The sequence below is a fragment of the Glycine soja genome, chromosome 11 (assembly GCF_004193775.1).
Source record: "Glycine soja cultivar W05 chromosome 11, ASM419377v2, whole genome shotgun sequence".
Classification (NCBI taxonomy): domain Eukaryota; kingdom Viridiplantae; phylum Streptophyta; class Magnoliopsida; order Fabales; family Fabaceae; genus Glycine; species Glycine soja.
The window spans coordinates 4,567,450-4,585,668 of NC_041012.1; the positions used below are offsets into that span (position 1 = coordinate 4,567,450).

The following is an 18,219-nucleotide window of genomic DNA, read 5'->3' on the forward strand; positions in this document are numbered from 1 at the left end:
AAAAATATATATTTAAACCGTTCACAATCAATCAACGTACATTATCAACATCTAATGAGCTAAGTAGTGAGACATTTAGTTCACTTAAAAAAAATGTTTTAATTTGAATTTTATGAACTAAAAAAAATGCATACTAAGTAAAATTTGTCCCTTTAAACATATTTATTTAATTCCACTCGCGTATTATTTGGGGCTTCGAGACAAAAATACCATTCACGTCATGTACTTGCCATAAACAGAAAATAAACTACCAAGGGCAGAAGTTGTTGAACAAAATGCTTCCTAGGTCTGTTATCTCGATTTTACTAAAGCCACAAGAAAATGAAATCTTCTCCATATGCACCTGACACGTGTAGTTTCTTTGAGCAAGGCAAAGAGTCAAAGACCAATGTCAAACTTAAACCAGCAATTAGATAAAATCTTGAAACCATACATGCGTTAGTTAAGGAAGCAAACTACGCTTGTAAAATTCATATTATGTTGCAATAATAAAAAATAAAAAAAAGGCTTGACCACCTTTTAGACAGCTACAGTAACACACTTTGACAGAGAATCAAGGAAGAAAAAGAAAACTGCGTGGACAAAATAAGGCATGGAAATTAATGATCAAAGATCAATGAGTTGTCTAAGATTCATTGGAGATATGTATCTCTTGTCTCCATTAATAAGCTGCTTGGCAAGTATTATGTTGGCTGCCTCACTTGGGTGGTATTGATCCCAGAACACGTGCTTGTGCCTATCTGAGCACAAGCTAGATGTTGGCACACATGGGATTATCCCTGCAACCTGACCTCCACTTCCAATTCCACAGCAACCTCTGCTTGCTGTTGTGAATCCTGCAAAACAAACAAATGTTATAATGGATATTTCATGTTGAAATACTAGTTGATTTGGTGAAAGCCTTTGAGTAAAAAAGTTATCCATGTAAAATATAGTAAGAGTTTAGTTTCTATGTAATGTTAGCGTAAAAAAGTTTAACTAATCAGATATAATTGTTGATATGATTTTTAAAGAGGATAGCATTATAAAAATCTTTCATACTAGTAATGCATACACTATCTACTTAAGCACTATACTATAATATATGAAATATTGGAGAGCATGGATCCATAAAAGAAAAATACATAGTAAACTATTACCATATTTATGATAATTTACGATCAGCTCCGACACTAAATCATACACATTTGCGAGGACAAAGGTGGCTCCAGGGAGGTTTTCATTTAGCTCAGCAACCAAATCTTTCAATCGGGAATTGTATTGGGTTGCAAGCTCGTTAGCCAAATCCACACAATCTTCATCGTTCAGCTCATTTATAATCCTCTGGTAAGGTATGCAGCCTAATGGGCCAACGTTGCTGATCACAAACTTCCGAGCTTCCAGTTGGTAAAGTCTCTGTCATTCAAACATACATATTAACTTTGATAGTATTATTTAAGCATTATATCTGACAATATGTAAATCATATTAACTTTGACATTATATACAAATTAAGAGATAAAAGTTCAATTAGTTAATTTTAGATTAAGGTGCATACGTATAGTTGGATCCTGAAATGATTGATCATGTCATCGACGAAAGCATCCGGATTTTGAGAAACTCTCACTCCAGAGGAAACAAAAGGAAGAAGATAATTGTTTAAGAAATCATTGGACCCAACAATGATGGAGAACAAGGATTTCTTCATTATGTAATCTCTCGCCTCCGATTTGCCTAGCAACTTGTCAATCTGTTTTCTTGTTATGTTGAAGTAATTTATTTGAATATCCATTCCGAGCCTATTCACCTGAAAAAATAAATTAAAGCACGTAGCATGAAACAATTATATTGCTTAATACACATATCAATGATAGAGTAGAGTTAAGAAATACTAACAAATAAGCTTCCTGTTGCATTGAGAATCCCTCCTCCTCCTGAAGCATAATTCACTCCATTGAGTATGGTTTTCCCAGTTGTGTTTGGTGCCAAATATGGGACAGCATAACTTGGTTGTCCTAATTCCTCTCCTAAAAAGGATAAAAAAAAAGTGATATAAAAAACAAGTGATAAAATACAAGCTAGGCTAATTGTTTATTAGCAAGGACAAAAGTGTGCTTAAATGTGACAGTACCAACAATATCACTAATGGTTCTTCCATTGGTGAAACGTCCTGTGGGATTTCCTCCAGAGGCCTTGAAATCAATTCCATTGGGGGGAACGTCTGCCTTGGAAAAAGTTGAAAGATAGTTGTTGTTTCCTGCATCAACCAATGAGTCCCCAAAGATGAAAGAAGCTGCTAACTTAGCATTCTGAGCAGCAATATTTCCATGAAAGCTCAGATTCACAAGCAAAAGCAAAAGGGAAAAAAAATTATGATATTTCAATGCCATGATTTTATGATCCACGAGTTCTTTTCACGCAAACAAGCACTAAAAGCACCGTTGCATGCAAGAGGCACAATCAGATGGGAAGCTTATAAGGAAGCTTTCTTTCCTCACTAGAGAAAACTTCTAAGCTTAGTTATATTATATCCTATGTACTTTGACCCCTTCTATCAATTTTTTATAAAAAAAAATGGAATGAAGTGGACAATTTGAACAATAAATTTCATGTGGTAGGTCATCAACATATGTACATGTGCAGATTTCTCAGCGTGCTAAGGATGTAATGTAGCCTCGGTTATTTAGTTTTTAACAATAAGCAAGTTCTGCAATTCAAAGTCACAGGGGTGCCTTATGGTGACGCACTCAAGGTCAAAGAGACTAGTGACACCGTTGGGGAAGAAGGTTCTGGGGATTAATTAGATTAGGTATTGTTTGGTGACCATAACTAAAAGCAAATTTACATTGAGAGTTTAGAAGCGATGCCTATATCTTAAGTTCATCGTGTAGTATTATACCGTCCATCTGAATCCAACAAACTTAGGACTTATTTGACACACTATATTAAGCAAGACAAGACAGTGTATAAATTCATGTATATAAATTTTCTTTAATACGGATATTTAAATAATTTTTTATTTTCAAATTAAGTATATTAGATATGTTAAGTTTAAATATGATGTCTTTTTTAATATAAAATACATTAGTAAAAATAATATTTTTTTAATTTAACCAGTAACCATAGAAATATATAGAGCACAAGTATTTTATAATTAACACCCATAATTTTGCCTATGCTTTTGCATCGCGAAGTAGTTGCACAACACAAACTATAAAAAGAGAAAAACGTGAGAAAAAAACTGAAAATTTCTTTGAACCAAACGTTCATTAAACTTGGATAATAAGACAGTATTCCAATTGAAAAAGAAAAAAAAAGTATTCATGGACATTTAATATGCTATTATAACGTAGTGAGAGAGAAAAAATAAAGGTTTAAATATAGATATTATGGGTATGCACGTATTTTAATGTGACATGAACAGAGAAATAAAAATAAATTATGGGCATGATTATATGTTTAAAAAGTGTGAATGTATATGTATTATTTCTAAGGTCATATTCGTCTGAAGAGAAAGATACCCAAAAAATTAAAGAAATAAATAGTAAACTAATGTAAGATTTATATTTTTACATTCTAATTTAATTCAAATTTTTATCTCATTTTTTTTCATTTATATAGAACGAACCCTCGAAGAAAATAATGTTATAGTAGTTTCTTAACATTTGAGTAGTGCGAATCAAACCTTAAAATTCATAAGAGTGGAAATTATATCCTAATATTTTTTTACGACATATCTTAATATTTATAAACAGTGTAAATTAAACCCTTTGTTAATGAAAAATTATTAAATGTAACAAACGCTTTAATAGCCACGTGACATTTTAATAGACAACTATATTTCCCTCTCTTTGTGATTTGTGTGATGCACAATTTCTTAGAAGTTAAAGCACAAACGCTATCTTTTCATATTTAATTTCAATAAAATATTTACTAAACCATGGTAAAAAAAATACTTTACAAATTTATGTAATCATATTTAAAAAATTCAATCATCTATTAACTATATTTAACTTTACTATACACAACTTAAACTTATTATTTATGAAGGATGATTATATTTATATTTCATAGCTAGCCTTATTTTCAAGTAATATTATAAATTTTATTGAGAATAATAGTTGAAGAATAAATATATAAAATATTTTAATTAAATTTTTTGGTAAGAGAGTATTAGTAATATTTAGAAGGTGCACTAATTTTTATGATAAAAAAAGTTGTATAATTTTAATTAATTTTATTTTAATTCCTTAACCATCGAGGGGTTAAGAGGAATTTAGGGGGATATGATGGAATGCGAAGTGGGAGAGAACAACCTTTTTTTCATTTTTGGATTTAGGGTAAATAGTCATTTTTGTTTTTAGATGTGTAATTTGTTGACAAATGTATTCCCGAAAGATAAAAATATAAAATTTAATCTCCGAAAGTGTAAAAAGTATGATAAATATATTCGGTCATTAACTTTTGTTCGTTACTGTTAATAAAATAGTATATGTGACACAGATGGACAAATTTGTTACTAAAATGATTGACAACGTAGTCATCTCTAATTATCAACATAAAGACATATTTATTATATAATATTTTTTTAACTTTTCGTCTTTTCACCCACTGACAAATGCATCCTTGGAAGATGAAAATATAAAATTTAAGAAAGTGTAAAAAGTGTAACAAATATAGTCGGACGTTAATAATAGACTATGACTAATTATTATAATCTTGAAAAAATTTACAATAATTGTGATAAAATATTTTGAAAGAGCCATATCACACCGGTAAGTGTTTGCATCGTTATATAATTTTTAAGTTTCATCAACGATTGAGACATGCATAAAATATTATCAATGGAAGTGAATTTTTATTGTTTTGGTGAATTCTTCTTACTCTTCTTCAACTAAAAAATAATAATCTTTTAGTTGTTAACTCTTGAATAAATGCTATTAACATAGTAAAAAAAAGAAAAAAAATTATTGTAAAATGATAAGAAAATTGTTTTTTCTGTTTAATCAAACACTATTTATTTAATTGTTTTTTAAATAAAATTTTCATACTAAAATATGAATGTCTATTAATATATGCAAAGACATCAAATTACAAATTATAATAAAAGTTTGTTGATTTTTAAATTTTTTTAAAAAAATCATACACAATTATTTTTTTATTGACTGATCATCTAAAAAATCATTCAAAAGGAGGTGAGTGTTTTTTACAAATTAAAAGTGTCATTGCAATTATAATTTCCCCTGAAAATTATTCATAGATCTAATTTGATTATAATGTTTTACAATAAATATTTTTGTTTTACTTGAACCTTTCATCAAGCATGTGTAAAAAAATTATTTATAGTTTATAAAATGAGTATTCTTTTTTCTTTTAAACTCAATTTAATTTATGAGTTTGTTAAAAAAAAGTTGTCGTAATCATAATAAATTTTTTCAAATTATAATAATTAGTTAATTATTAACATTTGGATATATTTATCGCACATTTTACACTTTTGAAACTAAATTTTATATTTTCATCTTTCAGGATCACAGTTGTCAATGGACTGAGAAAAAGAAAAGTTAAAAAAATATTATAAGATAAATATGTCCATGAGAATTATATTTGTTAATCATTCCAATAAGAAATTTGTTCATACCAAATAAGCTATTTTATTAATGATGACAAAGAGAAGTAAAGACCGACTATATTTATGATACTTTTTCACAATTTTAAAAATTAAATTTTATATTTTTATTTATTACCAAATTACACATTTATAAATAAAAAGTGACTATCCAGCTTGGATTTGGATTTATTAGGGATTCCCTCCCTCCTCCGCCTCTTGTCACTCACACAGAAAAGACCGTTGAATTTCAAACCTCAGCCATGCCCGCTCTCAGAAAGCGAAATCGATTGTCGGAGTTCGATGCCATATCCAACCACGACACACCTCATGAACAGAAGAAGAATATGTCTGAGTACGAGCTGTCGAGAGAGCAGAGAATCCGCGAAAACCGCGAGAGAATGGGAAAGCTGGGAATCTTGGACCTTTCCCTCACTCTCAAGCTCAACAACAAAAACAAAAGATCCTATTCCTCTCACAAACCCCAAACCCCTCCTTCTCTTCCAAACTCCTCCGTCCCCGTTCGCCGCTCTTCCAGGTTCTTTTCCGATCAATCACAATGCACATTTTTATTTATTTTTGCCCTAAAAATCCGAATCGTGTTTCTAGGTTGCAGAATGTGACTCCTGTTAGTTACTCCGAAGTTCCCCCAAAGAAAGACGAGTTTAAGAAAAATGGAAGGGTGGTCATTGAACAAGGTGCCAAGCCAGAGGTGTACTCTGAAGAACACGAGAAGCTGTTGGGAAACACCGACAAGCCCTGGACGCTCTTCGTCGATGGTGTTGGCAAAGATGGGAAACGAATTTATGACTCCGTCCATGGCAAAACTTGCCATCAGTGCAGGTTATCCTTTATCTGTCACTCTACTATGTGAAATCAAAATTGTTAAGAGGAGTGCTATCTACCATCACACCCTCTAACACACTCTTTATTATTATTTCACTTTTTTTTTTCGAAATCACAATATCTCTAGCCATGATGTAGAAAGCATATTAGTAGCATTTTCAATTGTTAATGAATAGTTGGTGAAGGTGCATTGGCTGTCTGCCATGATCTGTGTTTACTATTTGTTTAAATGTTTGAATAACATTTTCGAGACATGCTTAGCGGGTAACATGACACTCATTTTTGTGTGAAAATAAAATACCATTTTTTTTATTGTGCACTCTTGTATGATTGTGGCACCTTCAACACTAAGAGCACGTTTCTTTACTTACTGCATGCCAGAACACACACACACACATACACACTCGCTCACATAATTGAGTTTCATAAGCTTTTACCGCAATCCCATTTATGTGATGAATTTAATTTTATGATCTATCAGTCTTTATGATTTTGTTCATTTTCTTTTCTCAACAAACTTTCTCATTGGATGAAAATAATGTTTTATAGGCAAAAGACTCTTGGTTATCGGACAAGTTGTAGCCAATGCAACATGGTCCAGGGGCAGTTTTGTGGAGATTGCTTGTATATGAGGTATGCCTTCTAAGACGTGTTCCTCTCCTCTAACATCTATGGTAAGAGATGATGCAGTCTCCTCATTGTGCTGATATGGTAGGATACTTATAGACAAATAAGGATGAAGTTGAATGGTTGATGCCCCAGTCTTGTGTTGTTGGTATCTTTTTCCGAGTAAAGAAGTATTGAATGATTTATCATTAGTTAATAGTGTAAAAACTTTTACATTGACAGTGTATACCTATTAAACTCTTTGAATAAAGAAATTAGGTCAAATTCGAGTAGAAACATAGGGTTTCCTCCTCCTAAATACAGGGAATAACAAAGTGACACCTTAATTCCCTTTTTACAAGTCTGTAACACAACTCATATATCATTATAACTGTCATGCCATAACCAATAACTGCCTATTCCAAAATTAATATGAAAATGACTGCCTAGTAACTTCTTAATATGGAATTGTAATTGTCTAAATCAGATTTTGGCCTATCATTGCTATTTGTATTATCTTCAGGATTGTTTGAAGCTTCCGATGTTTATGGTTGATAATTGTTAACTAAGCTACTGTATAACACATATTTGACAAATAATTGATAATTTGTTTTCATTGAAACATATTGCTACAGTTATGATATCTGTTAATGATTCAAGATATTATCAAAGGCTAATCTCACATGTGCATACACACCTGAAACTTTCAGGATTGATGCTACGTTGTTATGCCAAAGCCCAGAAACACATCCAAGAAATTCCTAGATTATGCTTTGAATATTTTGTCTGGAATCATTCATCAGTCGATATGAAATGCACTTATTTATCATGGAAATTCAGTATATTATTACACTTCATATTTAAAAAAATTCCTGGTACTTCATCGGTATTGCTTGTTTTAATTTGAAAAAGAACCTACCTTGCAATTTATGATTTCCTATGATGCTCTGACCCCAGTGCTTCATTTTCATTTATCCTGCTTTTGTAGATATGGGGAGCATGTACTCGAAGCCTTGCAGAATCCAACTTGGCTATGCCCTGTTTGTCGTGGAATTTGCAACTGTAGCTTATGTCGTCAAGCAAAAGGATGGGCCCCAACTGGCACTCTATATAAAAAGGTTACTCCTAATTCTTGACCAAAATTGGGTTTACCATGGAAGTTGTTTCTGAGATTGAATTGAAGCTAAGCTCAAATGTCTCCTTATTTTAGATATCAACATTGGGTTACAAATCAGTTGCACACTACCTTATTCAAACCCGGCGCTCAGAAATAGATGTGAAGAAAAATGCAGATCCTTCCAACCCAGTTTCAGCAAAAAGGTCGCTACCCTTCTCTGATGTGGACAAGTCTCTTGAGGTTAACGAGAATCATCTGGAATCATTGAAGCCTCTAGCTGAATCTGAAGGTGATGATGCTGAGGTTTCAGCAAAGAGATTGCTTTTCTCTGATAAGCAAAATCAGCTTGAAAAAGTTGAGTGTTCAGATACCCCAAAACCTCTTCAGCTTGAAAAAAATGAGTGTTCAGGTACCAAGAAGCCACTTGCTTCTTCCTCCAAACCTAGCTCTGACAGCATTGCTGGAAGACTTAGGTCCAGGCTTAAAAAACCATGAGACTTTTTTTTATCTTTTTCTTAGTCTAACCTGGGATACATGTGCTTACTTTCCAAGAAACACATTATGAATTGGGATAACTGGAGTTGGTAATTTGGCATTTGTCATAGTAACGGTAATATATGCTTTCTCTTTTAATTACCAACCGGATTTGGTAATTTGGTATAAAATCCTTTTTGTCATAGTAATGGTAATACATGCTTCTTTTTTTAAATGGAGTAATATTATGCGTGTTTCTCTTTTAATTTATAGCACATCAGAGATCACTTATAAAATTTGAATTTCTTACATCTTAGTTAAATCCTTTCCCTAATACTACTGCTCCTTTGAAGTGGCCAATTTTCTTGTCATGTTTGTTGAGTTGCATGAAAACAAACGTGGAAGATAATCCTTGTCAATTCCATTAGCTTCATCCGCAGATCCAAAAGCTATCCAGATTAGCTTCAGTCCCAACTCACTTGACTCTTAAAACTCACGTTTACACCATTTTTTCCAAACATCTCCATCAAGAGTTGACTCATGTTTGACCATAGTAGAAAGCATGTTTGATAATTATAGAAGTGAAACAAACTAATGAGTAAACTATCAATTTGGTCCTTCAAGTATTACTCTCTTCTAAATAATCCTTAATAAAATTATACAACGAATTAAAGTATTAATAGACCTTAATAAAGTTTTTAAAGTATTGAATATCTATTAATTTGATTCTTATGTTGATATATTTTACTAATATCTAGAGACTAATTTGATTTTTTTTAATACTCAAGGAACTACTAGTATTTTCTATTTAGTATGATTTCTAATTCTTTAAAGCAGTTGTATAATTTGTTTACTGTAGGGATTATTTGAGTATTTGAGAGGTTGATACTTTAGAGATACGAATTCAAAATCAAACATATTGAGTAAAGTAGATCAATTGGGATGAGGTTGTTTTAATCTCGAGTTTAAATATTGAGTATGTAGTTACGTTAAATATTTAGAGAGTATTTTATCGTTCATAATCATTTTATTTAATTATAATCGAGCTGTTTATTGTGAAGGATAATAATAAATAATAACATATTCGTGATATAATTTCATAAAGTCACTACATAAGGCCCAAACGATCCTTTTGAAAAATGGTTCAAATACTGCGTATAGACGTATAGTGTCGGTCCATTTAGCTAAGAAATATTTAGTTACGATAAGAATCATCTTAATCTGCAATGAATATTCTAATGTTACTTTCTCAAAGGTGGCCTACGCTTAGTGGCACTTTTAATTGCAGAAAGTCGGCCAAACTTATTTTCTCAAATGAGAGAAAAAGACAAAATAATCTTTCGATGACAAAAAAAATAAATAGAAAGAGATGATATAGAACCAGCTGAATACTTACGTCAGAAAATATCCAATCAAATGTTTATTCATATTCTGCACATACACTCGCATATATGCGGAACTAACTACAATGTTTCTCACCGAGTTCCTATGAATCGGTTTGACGATTTGAACAATTCAAGATGCGGGTCAATTTTTGCTAAGGAAAGGATCTTATCGGAAGTTTAGTTGCTTGCATACTTTCATAGTATAGTACCAATTGCATATCAAAAAAATCACTCGATACAAAAACTAGATAAGTCATGAAATTAAATACTTTATAGTAAATTCAAGATCAACAAGTTATTGTGAAAATTTTCCAATTCTGCAACTAAGCAGACTTCTGGACCGACCCACTTTTAATTGTTAAAGTCTAATCAATTGAACAGACTTTACATGAATCATGCACAAGTAATAAATCTGAAACATTTGTTTTACATGAATCTGGTCCATCTATAAGTCAAAAGACAAATAGGGTGCACTATATGTTAAGCTAAGAACAAGGAAAATCGATATAAAACAAATTTGGGGTGGCCTACTCTTAGGAGCACTCAACATGGTCATGGTGATGGATGTTTTCCAGCTCCAAACACTCATTTCAGGCATTCTTGCCTTGTTAGTAGGTGCCTTGCTTTGTAAGTTACAGAAAACACATGGTCCTAATGCAAAGATCTGCACTGCGCCTCAAGCAGGAGGAGCATGGCCTATTGTTGGTCATTTTACCTTTTCGGGGCTCAACAACTTACACACAAAACACTTGGGACTATGGCTGACAAACATGGTCCAATTTTCACAATAAAACTTGGTTCATACAAAGTTCTGGTGTTGAGTAGCTTGGAGATGGCCAAAGAGTGTTTCACTGTCCATGACAAAGCTTTCTCCACCAGGCCTTGTGTTACAGCCTCAAAGCTAATGACCTACAATTCTGCAATGTTTGGCTTTGCTCCTCATGGGCCGTATTGGCGTGAGATGAGGAAATTTGCCACTATTGAGCTTCTCTCTAACCAAAGGCTTGAACTTCTCAAGGACACAAGAACATCTGAGTTAGAGACTGCAACAAGGAAGGTTTACAAGTTATGGTCAAGAGAAGGTTGTCCAAAAGGAGGGGTTTTGGTAAGTATGAAGCAGTGGTTTTGGAGATTTGACACTTAATATTATTCTGAGAATGGTGGGAGGGAAGCCATATCATGGGGCTGGTGATGATTATGCATAAGGTGACGCCAGAAGGTATAAGAAAACTGAGGGAATTTATGAGATTGTTTGGGGTGTTTGTGTTATCTGATTCCGTTTCTGGGGTGGCTAGACAACAATGGATACAAAAAGGCTATGAAGAAAACAGCTAGTGAAATAGACACTTTGGTTGCAGGGTGGCTGGGGAACACAAAAGAAAAAGAGCTATGAGTACAAATGGAAAGGAAGAACAGGATGTCATGGATGTTATGCTGAATGTTCTGCAGGATCTTAAGGTTTCTGATTATGATTCAGACACCATCATCAAGGCTACTTGCCTGGTAAGTGTGTCCATCTCATTATATAATAAATTCAAAAGGAATTAATCCAATAAAAATACATGACATAGAGATAGATAAAGTTGATGTATAATTATAATATATTCGGATTGTAATTTGATTCGTCTGTTTAAATCTTCTCCCAAATCTGATTATATACAATATCCATCTTTGGATTGGAAAGCAAGAAACAAATTAATATCTAACTTTGAATTCCAACCATGAACCATGAGCTGGTGTACTTTTTTTGTAGAATCGGATTTTGGCAGCAGGAGACAGCATCATGGTGGCTCTAACATGGGCGGTATCTCTGCTACTAAACAATGAAATGGAACTAAAAAAAGCTCAAGATGAATTGGATACTCATGTTGGGAAGGATAGGAAGGTGGAAAAATCTGACATAAAGAAATTAGTGTACCTCCAAGCCATTGTGAGGGAAACTATGCGGCTATATCCACCAAGTCCTATTATCACCCTTCGTGCAGCCATGGAAGAGTGCACATTTTCATGCGGCTATCACATTCCTGCCGGCACGCATTTAATCGTGAATACTTGGAAGATCCAAAGAGATGGTTGTGTTTGGCCTGATCCTCATGATTTCAAGCCTGAAAGGTTCTTAGCAAGCCACAAAGATGTTGATGCGAAGGGTCAGAACTATGAGCTCATCCCTTTTGGTTCCTCACTGGCTCTGCGTGTTGTGCACTTGGCTAGACTCTTACATCTTACACTCTTTCAATGTTGCTTCTCCTTCAAATCAAGCTGTGGACATGACAGAGTGCATTGGACTCACAAATTTAAAAGCTACTCCACTTCAAGTTCTCCTAACTCCACGTTTAGATACAAAGCTTTATGAGGACTGAATTTATATATTATGCTAGTTTTTCTCAAAATAAGGAGAAGCCTCAAATTGGGGCTTTCCATCTTGCAATAAATGTTCAACGGAGTTGCGCTGTTGTTTTACTATTTTGTTGCTTTATCTTCACCATGAAAAAATAATTGATTATTTCTCCCTACGAAGCTAATCCAAACACACTACTCAAATTTCTATTTGTGTCTTAAAGAAGTTTTTTACCGGGATCCTGTTCATGAAATCCAAATAGTTCGGATGCATATGCCAGATTTTGAGAATATTTAAATAGCCTAGTCCAAAACTTGACGATATTACCCTATATTCCATTGGGCCAAGAATGAAAGCATTCTCTGATTGGTTATTGAATGTACCATATTTAACAACCATGTCTAGGCCATCAAAATCACTACATTCGGCATTAATGGTATCCCATTAATTAAGATAATTTTTAACTGTCATCTACTTCATCATCTCATTCATCTGCACACTCTAAACCCTAGCTCGGTTGTCTACGTTTTAGAAAATAGGTGACAACATGAATACTCTTTTGTCCTTTCCTCATTGGGAGGATGATGGATGCTCTTTCTTTACCATGGAAAATTTGGATATTGACTACATATGGTAGACAGATATATGCACCAATGAGTTAAATGGACAAATTCATTCTGATACAATACAGTTTTGTCTTTGTGTTTAATTTAAAATATATTTTTATATTTTTTATAACCACATATTTCTTCTTCTGAATATATTTTTTTTATAAAAAAATTAAATTAAATCATTTTTTTAATTAATTATTCAACCAATACCTTGTTTTCTTTAATCACCATTAGAATTATATTTTATTAATTAAATTAATTTTTATTATTTTCTAAAAGTAAAATTTTCAATAACTGTTTTTTATTTTTTAGTTTAACACCCACAAAACAGTACCAATTAAAATTATCTTCCATCCATAGAAAAAAGGCAATTCCATACAAAAAGAAAAGAAAAGATGATAAGTGCACAATAATTTCTATTATTTAGATGAATTTGGTCCTCAGGAGGGTCATGGGCATGGCCATGGATGCTTTCCAGCACCAAACTCTCATTTCCATCATTCTGGCCATGTTAGTAGGCGTGTTGATTTATGGCTTAAAGAGAACACATAGTGGCCATGGCAAGATCTGTAGTGCACCTCAAGCAGGAGGAGCATGGCCAATTATTGGCCATTTACACCTCTTTGGGGGTCATCAACATACTCACAAAACACTTGGGATAATGGCAGAGAAACATGGACCAATTTTCACAATAAAGCTTGGTTCATACAAAGTTCTTGTATTGAGTAGCTGGGAGATGGCCAAGGAGTGTTTCACTGTCCATGACAAAGCATTTTCTACCAGACCCTGTGTTGCAGCCTCAAAGCTAATGGGCTACAACTATGCCATGTTTGGCTTCACTCCTTATGGTCCTTATTGGCGTGAGATAAGGAAATTAACTACTATTCAGCTTCTATCTAACCACCGGCTTGAACTGCTGAAGAACACAAGAACATCTGAGTCAGAAGTTGCAATAAGAGAGCTTTATAAGTTGTGGTCTAGAGAAGGTTGTCCAAAGGGAGGGGTTTTGGTAGATATGAAGCAGTGGTTTGGGGATTTAACTCATAATATTGTTCTGAGAATGGTGAGAGGGAAGCCATACTATGATGGTGCTAGTGATGATTATGCAGAAGGTGAAGCAAGAAGGTACAAGAAAGTTATGAGAGAGTGTGTGAGTTTGTTTGGGGTGTTTGTGTTATCTGATGCTATTCCATTTCTGGGGTGGTTGGACATCAACGGATATGAAAAGGCCATGAAGAGAACTGCAAGTGAATTGGATCCTCTGGTTGAAGGGTGGTTAGAGGAACACAAAAGGAAAAGAGCTTTCAATATGGATGCAAAAGAAGAACAGGATAATTTCATGGATGTCATGCTGAATGTTCTGAAAGATGCAGAGATTTCTGGTTATGATTCAGATACCATCATCAAGGCTACTTGTCTGGTAAGTACGTGCTCGGCAATTTAGCTGTCTTGTTTTCATGGTTGCTACCAATACCATAAAAAAACTTGCATCCGATAAACACACAACAAAAGTATGGTGGATATGCTCCAAGGAATTTAGGGCTTTGTACTATATAGCTCCCAAGTCCAAACTAAGCACGTCATGCCTTTGATTGTAAACGAATAAATGTATTATCTATATCACATCACGGAGCACTTGTCAAGATTAATAAATTCACAAGGAATTATTCCATCATAATTCAGGACATCGATTGGAAAAGAGTTATAATATCTTATGATTAATAATTCGGGGGTGTGCGTAAATCTTCTCACAAGGAACGAATAATATATTAAACCACTTATTTATGAGCATATGTAACACATTCCACTTATCCAAATTTATGTTCTGTAATATAATCTTATTGATTCAGCACAACATTCTTTTATTTAGAAGAAAATATCAGTTTATGCATGACTTTTCCGTTTGACATCTAACCACAAACGGGTATATCTCATGAATTATGTTGGCAGAATCTGATTTTAGCAGGAAGCGACACCACCATGATTTCACTAACATGGGTGCTATCTCTGCTACTTAACCATCAAATGGAACTAAAAAAAGTCCAAGATGAATTGGACACTTATATTGGGAAGGACAGGAAGGTGGAAGAATCTGACATAACCAAGTTGGTGTACCTCCAAGCCATTGTGAAGGAAACAATGCGGCTGTATCCACCAAGTCCTCTTATCACCCTTCGTGCAGCCATGGAAGACTGCACCTTCTCAGGTGGCTATCACATTCCTGCTGGTACACGTTTAATGGTGAATGCTTGGAAGATCCACCGGGATGGTCGTGTTTGGAGTGATCCTCATGATTTCAAGCCTGGAAGGTTCTTGACAAGCCACAAAGATGTTGATGTGAAGGGTCAGAACTATGAGCTCGTCCCTTTTGGTTCTGGAAGGAGAGCATGCCCTGGAGCCTCGCTGGCTCTGCGTGTGGTGCACTTGACCATGGCTAGACTGTTACATTCTTTCAATGTTGCTTCTCCTTCAAATCAAGTTGTGGACATGACAGAGAGCATTGGACTCACAAATTTAAAAGCAACCCCGCTTGAAATTCTCCTAACTCCACGTCTAGACACCAAACTTTATGAGAACTAGATTATATTAAGCTAGTTTTCTCAAAAATAAGGGAAGGGGTCCTCTAGGTCCTGAAATCGGTTAATAACAATAACATGTTTAATGCAGCTGCAATGTAGTATAATGATTATGTACTCATGGTTCACTTTTTAATGGAGCTTCAGTGTATTATAATAACTCTATACTTGTGGTTCACATTCACCAATTCTGCTCTCTATCACCCTGTTAGAACTTAGAAGCTTAAGCTTGATCCATCATACAATTGTTAACTGTATCAGCTATTTAAAGCCTACACAAATGCTGATTTGCAATCAAGTTGTAATTGCAAGTTGAGAGACAGGCTAAGTAACAGCGAGTCAGTGATGTACAAATGCTAATATATCAACAAATTACTTTAACATGTGAAAAATGAATTTGAACTTAATATTACCTAGATCTGCGTGGCATGCGCTAACTGACAGCAAAATGCATAACAACATGCAAACTGCATGTTTCTACTTCTAGTGCATCTTACCGGTCGATAATTTGTGGGAGGAATTTTTCTTGTTACTCCTACTCAGCAATATATGTATACACGTATTACGGATAGAATTCAAGTCATAGAATAGTATTGACATTTGACGTTTGATCTTGAAGGATTTTTGGGCCTGGAGGAGTGTATGCATCAAGGCATGGTTGAAGTGTAGCATACTTGTATGATTCAAAATATAGTGTATGGATTCTGCCCATCCATTTTTTTTTCTCTCTTCTAATTTAGGACTCACTTCTTACACACTCAACTAATGTGTTTCCAACTACTACGACTTACAATATGAATTAGCAATCAATGAAAAAATGAACTCGCCTCAGTGCCGCACATAGATTACTCACTTGTGCTAAAATTTGGTCTCTCATCTTCCCCCTTCAAAATTTTCTTTGCTAATTAACACTATGATACCCTTCATCATGGACACGTACAACTTTCGCTTTGTAGGAGATAAATAAAACCAACAAGGGGGCAAAACATAAATTGCATAACCCATCTTCTAAAAGGAGAAAAAAGGAAAAATAATCTTCCAAGAAATAAAATAGAAGAAAGAAATAGAACCATATGATCCATATGAACATCTGAAGTCAAAAAAGGATGTTATCAAATTTTAAGTTGTTTGTGCCTGTCTTGCTTTATTCCTACCAGCTGTAAAGAAGGATCTACTCCAAGTTTGGTCAATCTAATTTCACTACATGTTAGGGCCATTAGGCCCATTAGGCCCACTACTAGTGCGAGCCTCCCCACAATTTCTATACTTCATGTTCTTCTAGGTTTCTGACCACTTAAATTAAAAATCATCATTGAAGTTTTTAAATTTTACACTAGTTAATAATATATTAGTATCACTTAATTTCCCATTATTGTATTTTAATTAGTAGCATTATAAATTTTAAAAGTAAAAAGTAAAAAAAAAAGTACGAAATTTAGTTATAGGAAATTTAAGTGTCCATGTTATACCTCCAATTCATGTACATGTCCAATGCGAATAGTGCTAGTAATGATCACATCTTTTATTTTATTTTATTTTTTTCGAACTACTCCTAGTCTCCTATGTCCAATAAAGAGATGGAAATTCAGTTGAGTTTTTATTCTTTTTCTGTTTTTATCATAAAAGATAAGGTGCGAGGGTAGTGTATAAAATAAACATGTTTAGAGAAACTAAGTCTTAGTGGTTGTCATCATCGAGTTTATTGTATAAAAAAAGAGAACATGTTTAATTCTTAATTTTTTGTATTCTAATTTTTACAATTATCTTACACTACTATTTCTCTTGAGTGATACACACACCTGTAAAAATACAAATAAGAGAAGAAAAAGAGTTTAAAATTTTAATGAATCACAAATCTTCATGATGTTAATGATGACTTTTAAATTAATTATTATAAAATTATCTTACATCATAATTTTTAATTAATTGACATTATAAAAATCTTTTATATTATTTCTTTATTTCTCATCACAGTATGTATTACATACATCACTTTCACTCTTTATTTTTATTTTCATTTTAAAGTGGCGTTTAGCATTTTTCAATATAATCGATGATGACTGATGTGGTAAAAATAAATAATAAATATATAAGAAAAAAAAAGGTCAAGGGTGATGTAAAAAATCAAGTTTGTGAATTGTGACTAACATGTATGCATTCTTATCTGCTTGAGTGGCAAGAGCAACTGCGGACCCTTCCCTTCAATTTCTCCGAAGCTGACATTTAGCATCCCACAATGACAACCCCTTTTGGCCCTGCCCATTTGCACCCCTTATTTATTTATATATGTGGCCAGCATCTAATCTGTAAGGAACCAAACTCACGCGAAGACAAATATGGACCCCCAAACGAATGTGTTCACTGAATCTCTATTGTTCAGAAAAGTTGCAACCTAGCCTAGGTTAGATCACATGCATAATGCTCAAAAAAATTGGAGACTAATTAGTTTCTGATTTATGGACTCACCTCTAGCCTACCCCCAAAGGTCATGTTCTCCCATTTGACTCAAAATCAAATTAATACCCATTTCAATATTTGCGTATGATCTCGTTAATAAGCCGGTAATACTTTGTAATGTGTGGTCCAAAATGAAAATCCTTGATATATAAAGCACATGGATAATGGTAACATGAATCAGGCTTCCACTTTGACATTATTATCCTAAGTGTTCGTTTTGAA

At 33.6% G+C, this 18,219-nt stretch overlaps 3 protein-coding genes and 1 pseudogene across 3 annotated transcripts; 3 read left to right on the forward strand and 1 right to left on the reverse strand.

The window, feature by feature from the left end:
• Nucleotides 1–391: 391 nt before the first annotated feature.
• On the reverse strand, nt 392–2,526 carry LOC114373534 (GDSL esterase/lipase At2g23540-like). Its single transcript, XM_028331014.1, has 5 exons — nt 2,111–2,526; nt 1,876–2,006; nt 1,538–1,786; nt 1,140–1,395; nt 392–836 (listed from the first exon to the last, which is right to left on the reverse strand). The coding sequence occupies exons 1-5, from the start codon at nt 2,367–2,369 to the stop codon at nt 607–609; spliced, it is 1,125 nt and encodes a 374-aa protein (XP_028186815.1). The 5' UTR covers nt 2,370–2,526; the 3' UTR covers nt 392–606.
• Nucleotides 2,527–5,795: 3,269 nt separating this feature from the next.
• Nucleotides 5,796–8,835, forward strand: LOC114375236 (cell division cycle-associated 7-like protein). The gene is made up of 5 exons (XM_028333008.1): nt 5,796–6,125; nt 6,197–6,430; nt 6,983–7,066; nt 8,028–8,157; nt 8,250–8,835. The coding sequence occupies exons 1-5, from the start codon at nt 5,851–5,853 to the stop codon at nt 8,649–8,651; spliced, it is 1,125 nt and encodes a 374-aa protein (XP_028188809.1). The 5' UTR covers nt 5,796–5,850; the 3' UTR covers nt 8,652–8,835.
• A 1,728-nt stretch (nt 8,836–10,563) lies between these two features.
• On the forward strand, nt 10,564–12,538 carry LOC114375909 (annotated as a pseudogene).
• An 820-nt stretch (nt 12,539–13,358) lies between these two features.
• On the forward strand, nt 13,359–15,718 carry LOC114377347 (cytochrome P450 CYP82D47-like). The gene is made up of 2 exons (XM_028335819.1): nt 13,359–14,384; nt 14,915–15,718. Exons 1-2 carry the CDS (start codon nt 13,392–13,394, stop codon nt 15,542–15,544), a joined length of 1,623 nt encoding a protein of 540 aa, XP_028191620.1. The 5' UTR covers nt 13,359–13,391; the 3' UTR covers nt 15,545–15,718.
• The last annotated feature ends 2,501 nt before the right edge of the window (nt 15,719–18,219 follow it).

Excerpts from the sequence above, each read along its gene's own strand:
- LOC114373534 (XM_028331014.1), bottom strand. The coding sequence starts at position 2,369 with ATGGCATTGAAATATCATAATTTTTTTTCCCTTTTGCTTTTGCTTGTG. Across the intron at positions 2,007-2,110 it reads AACCATTAGTGATATTGTTG|GAGAGGAATTAGGACAACCA; the intron begins GTACTGTCACAT and ends TATCCTTTTTAG. Across the intron at positions 1,787-1,875 it reads ATGCAACAGGAAGCTTATTT|GTGAATAGGCTCGGAATGGA; the intron begins GTTAGTATTTCT and ends TTATTTTTTCAG.
- LOC114375236 (XM_028333008.1), top strand. The coding sequence starts at position 5,851 with ATGCCCGCTCTCAGAAAGCGAAATCGATTGTCGGAGTTCGATGCCATA. Across the intron at positions 6,126-6,196 it reads CCCGTTCGCCGCTCTTCCAG|GTTGCAGAATGTGACTCCTG; the intron begins GTTCTTTTCCGA and ends TCGTGTTTCTAG. Across the intron at positions 6,431-6,982 it reads AAAACTTGCCATCAGTGCAG|GCAAAAGACTCTTGGTTATC; the intron begins GTTATCCTTTAT and ends AATGTTTTATAG.
- LOC114377347 (XM_028335819.1), top strand. The coding sequence starts at position 13,392 with ATGAATTTGGTCCTCAGGAGGGTCATGGGCATGGCCATGGATGCTTTC. Across the intron at positions 14,385-14,914 it reads TCATCAAGGCTACTTGTCTG|AATCTGATTTTAGCAGGAAG; the intron begins GTAAGTACGTGC and ends TTATGTTGGCAG.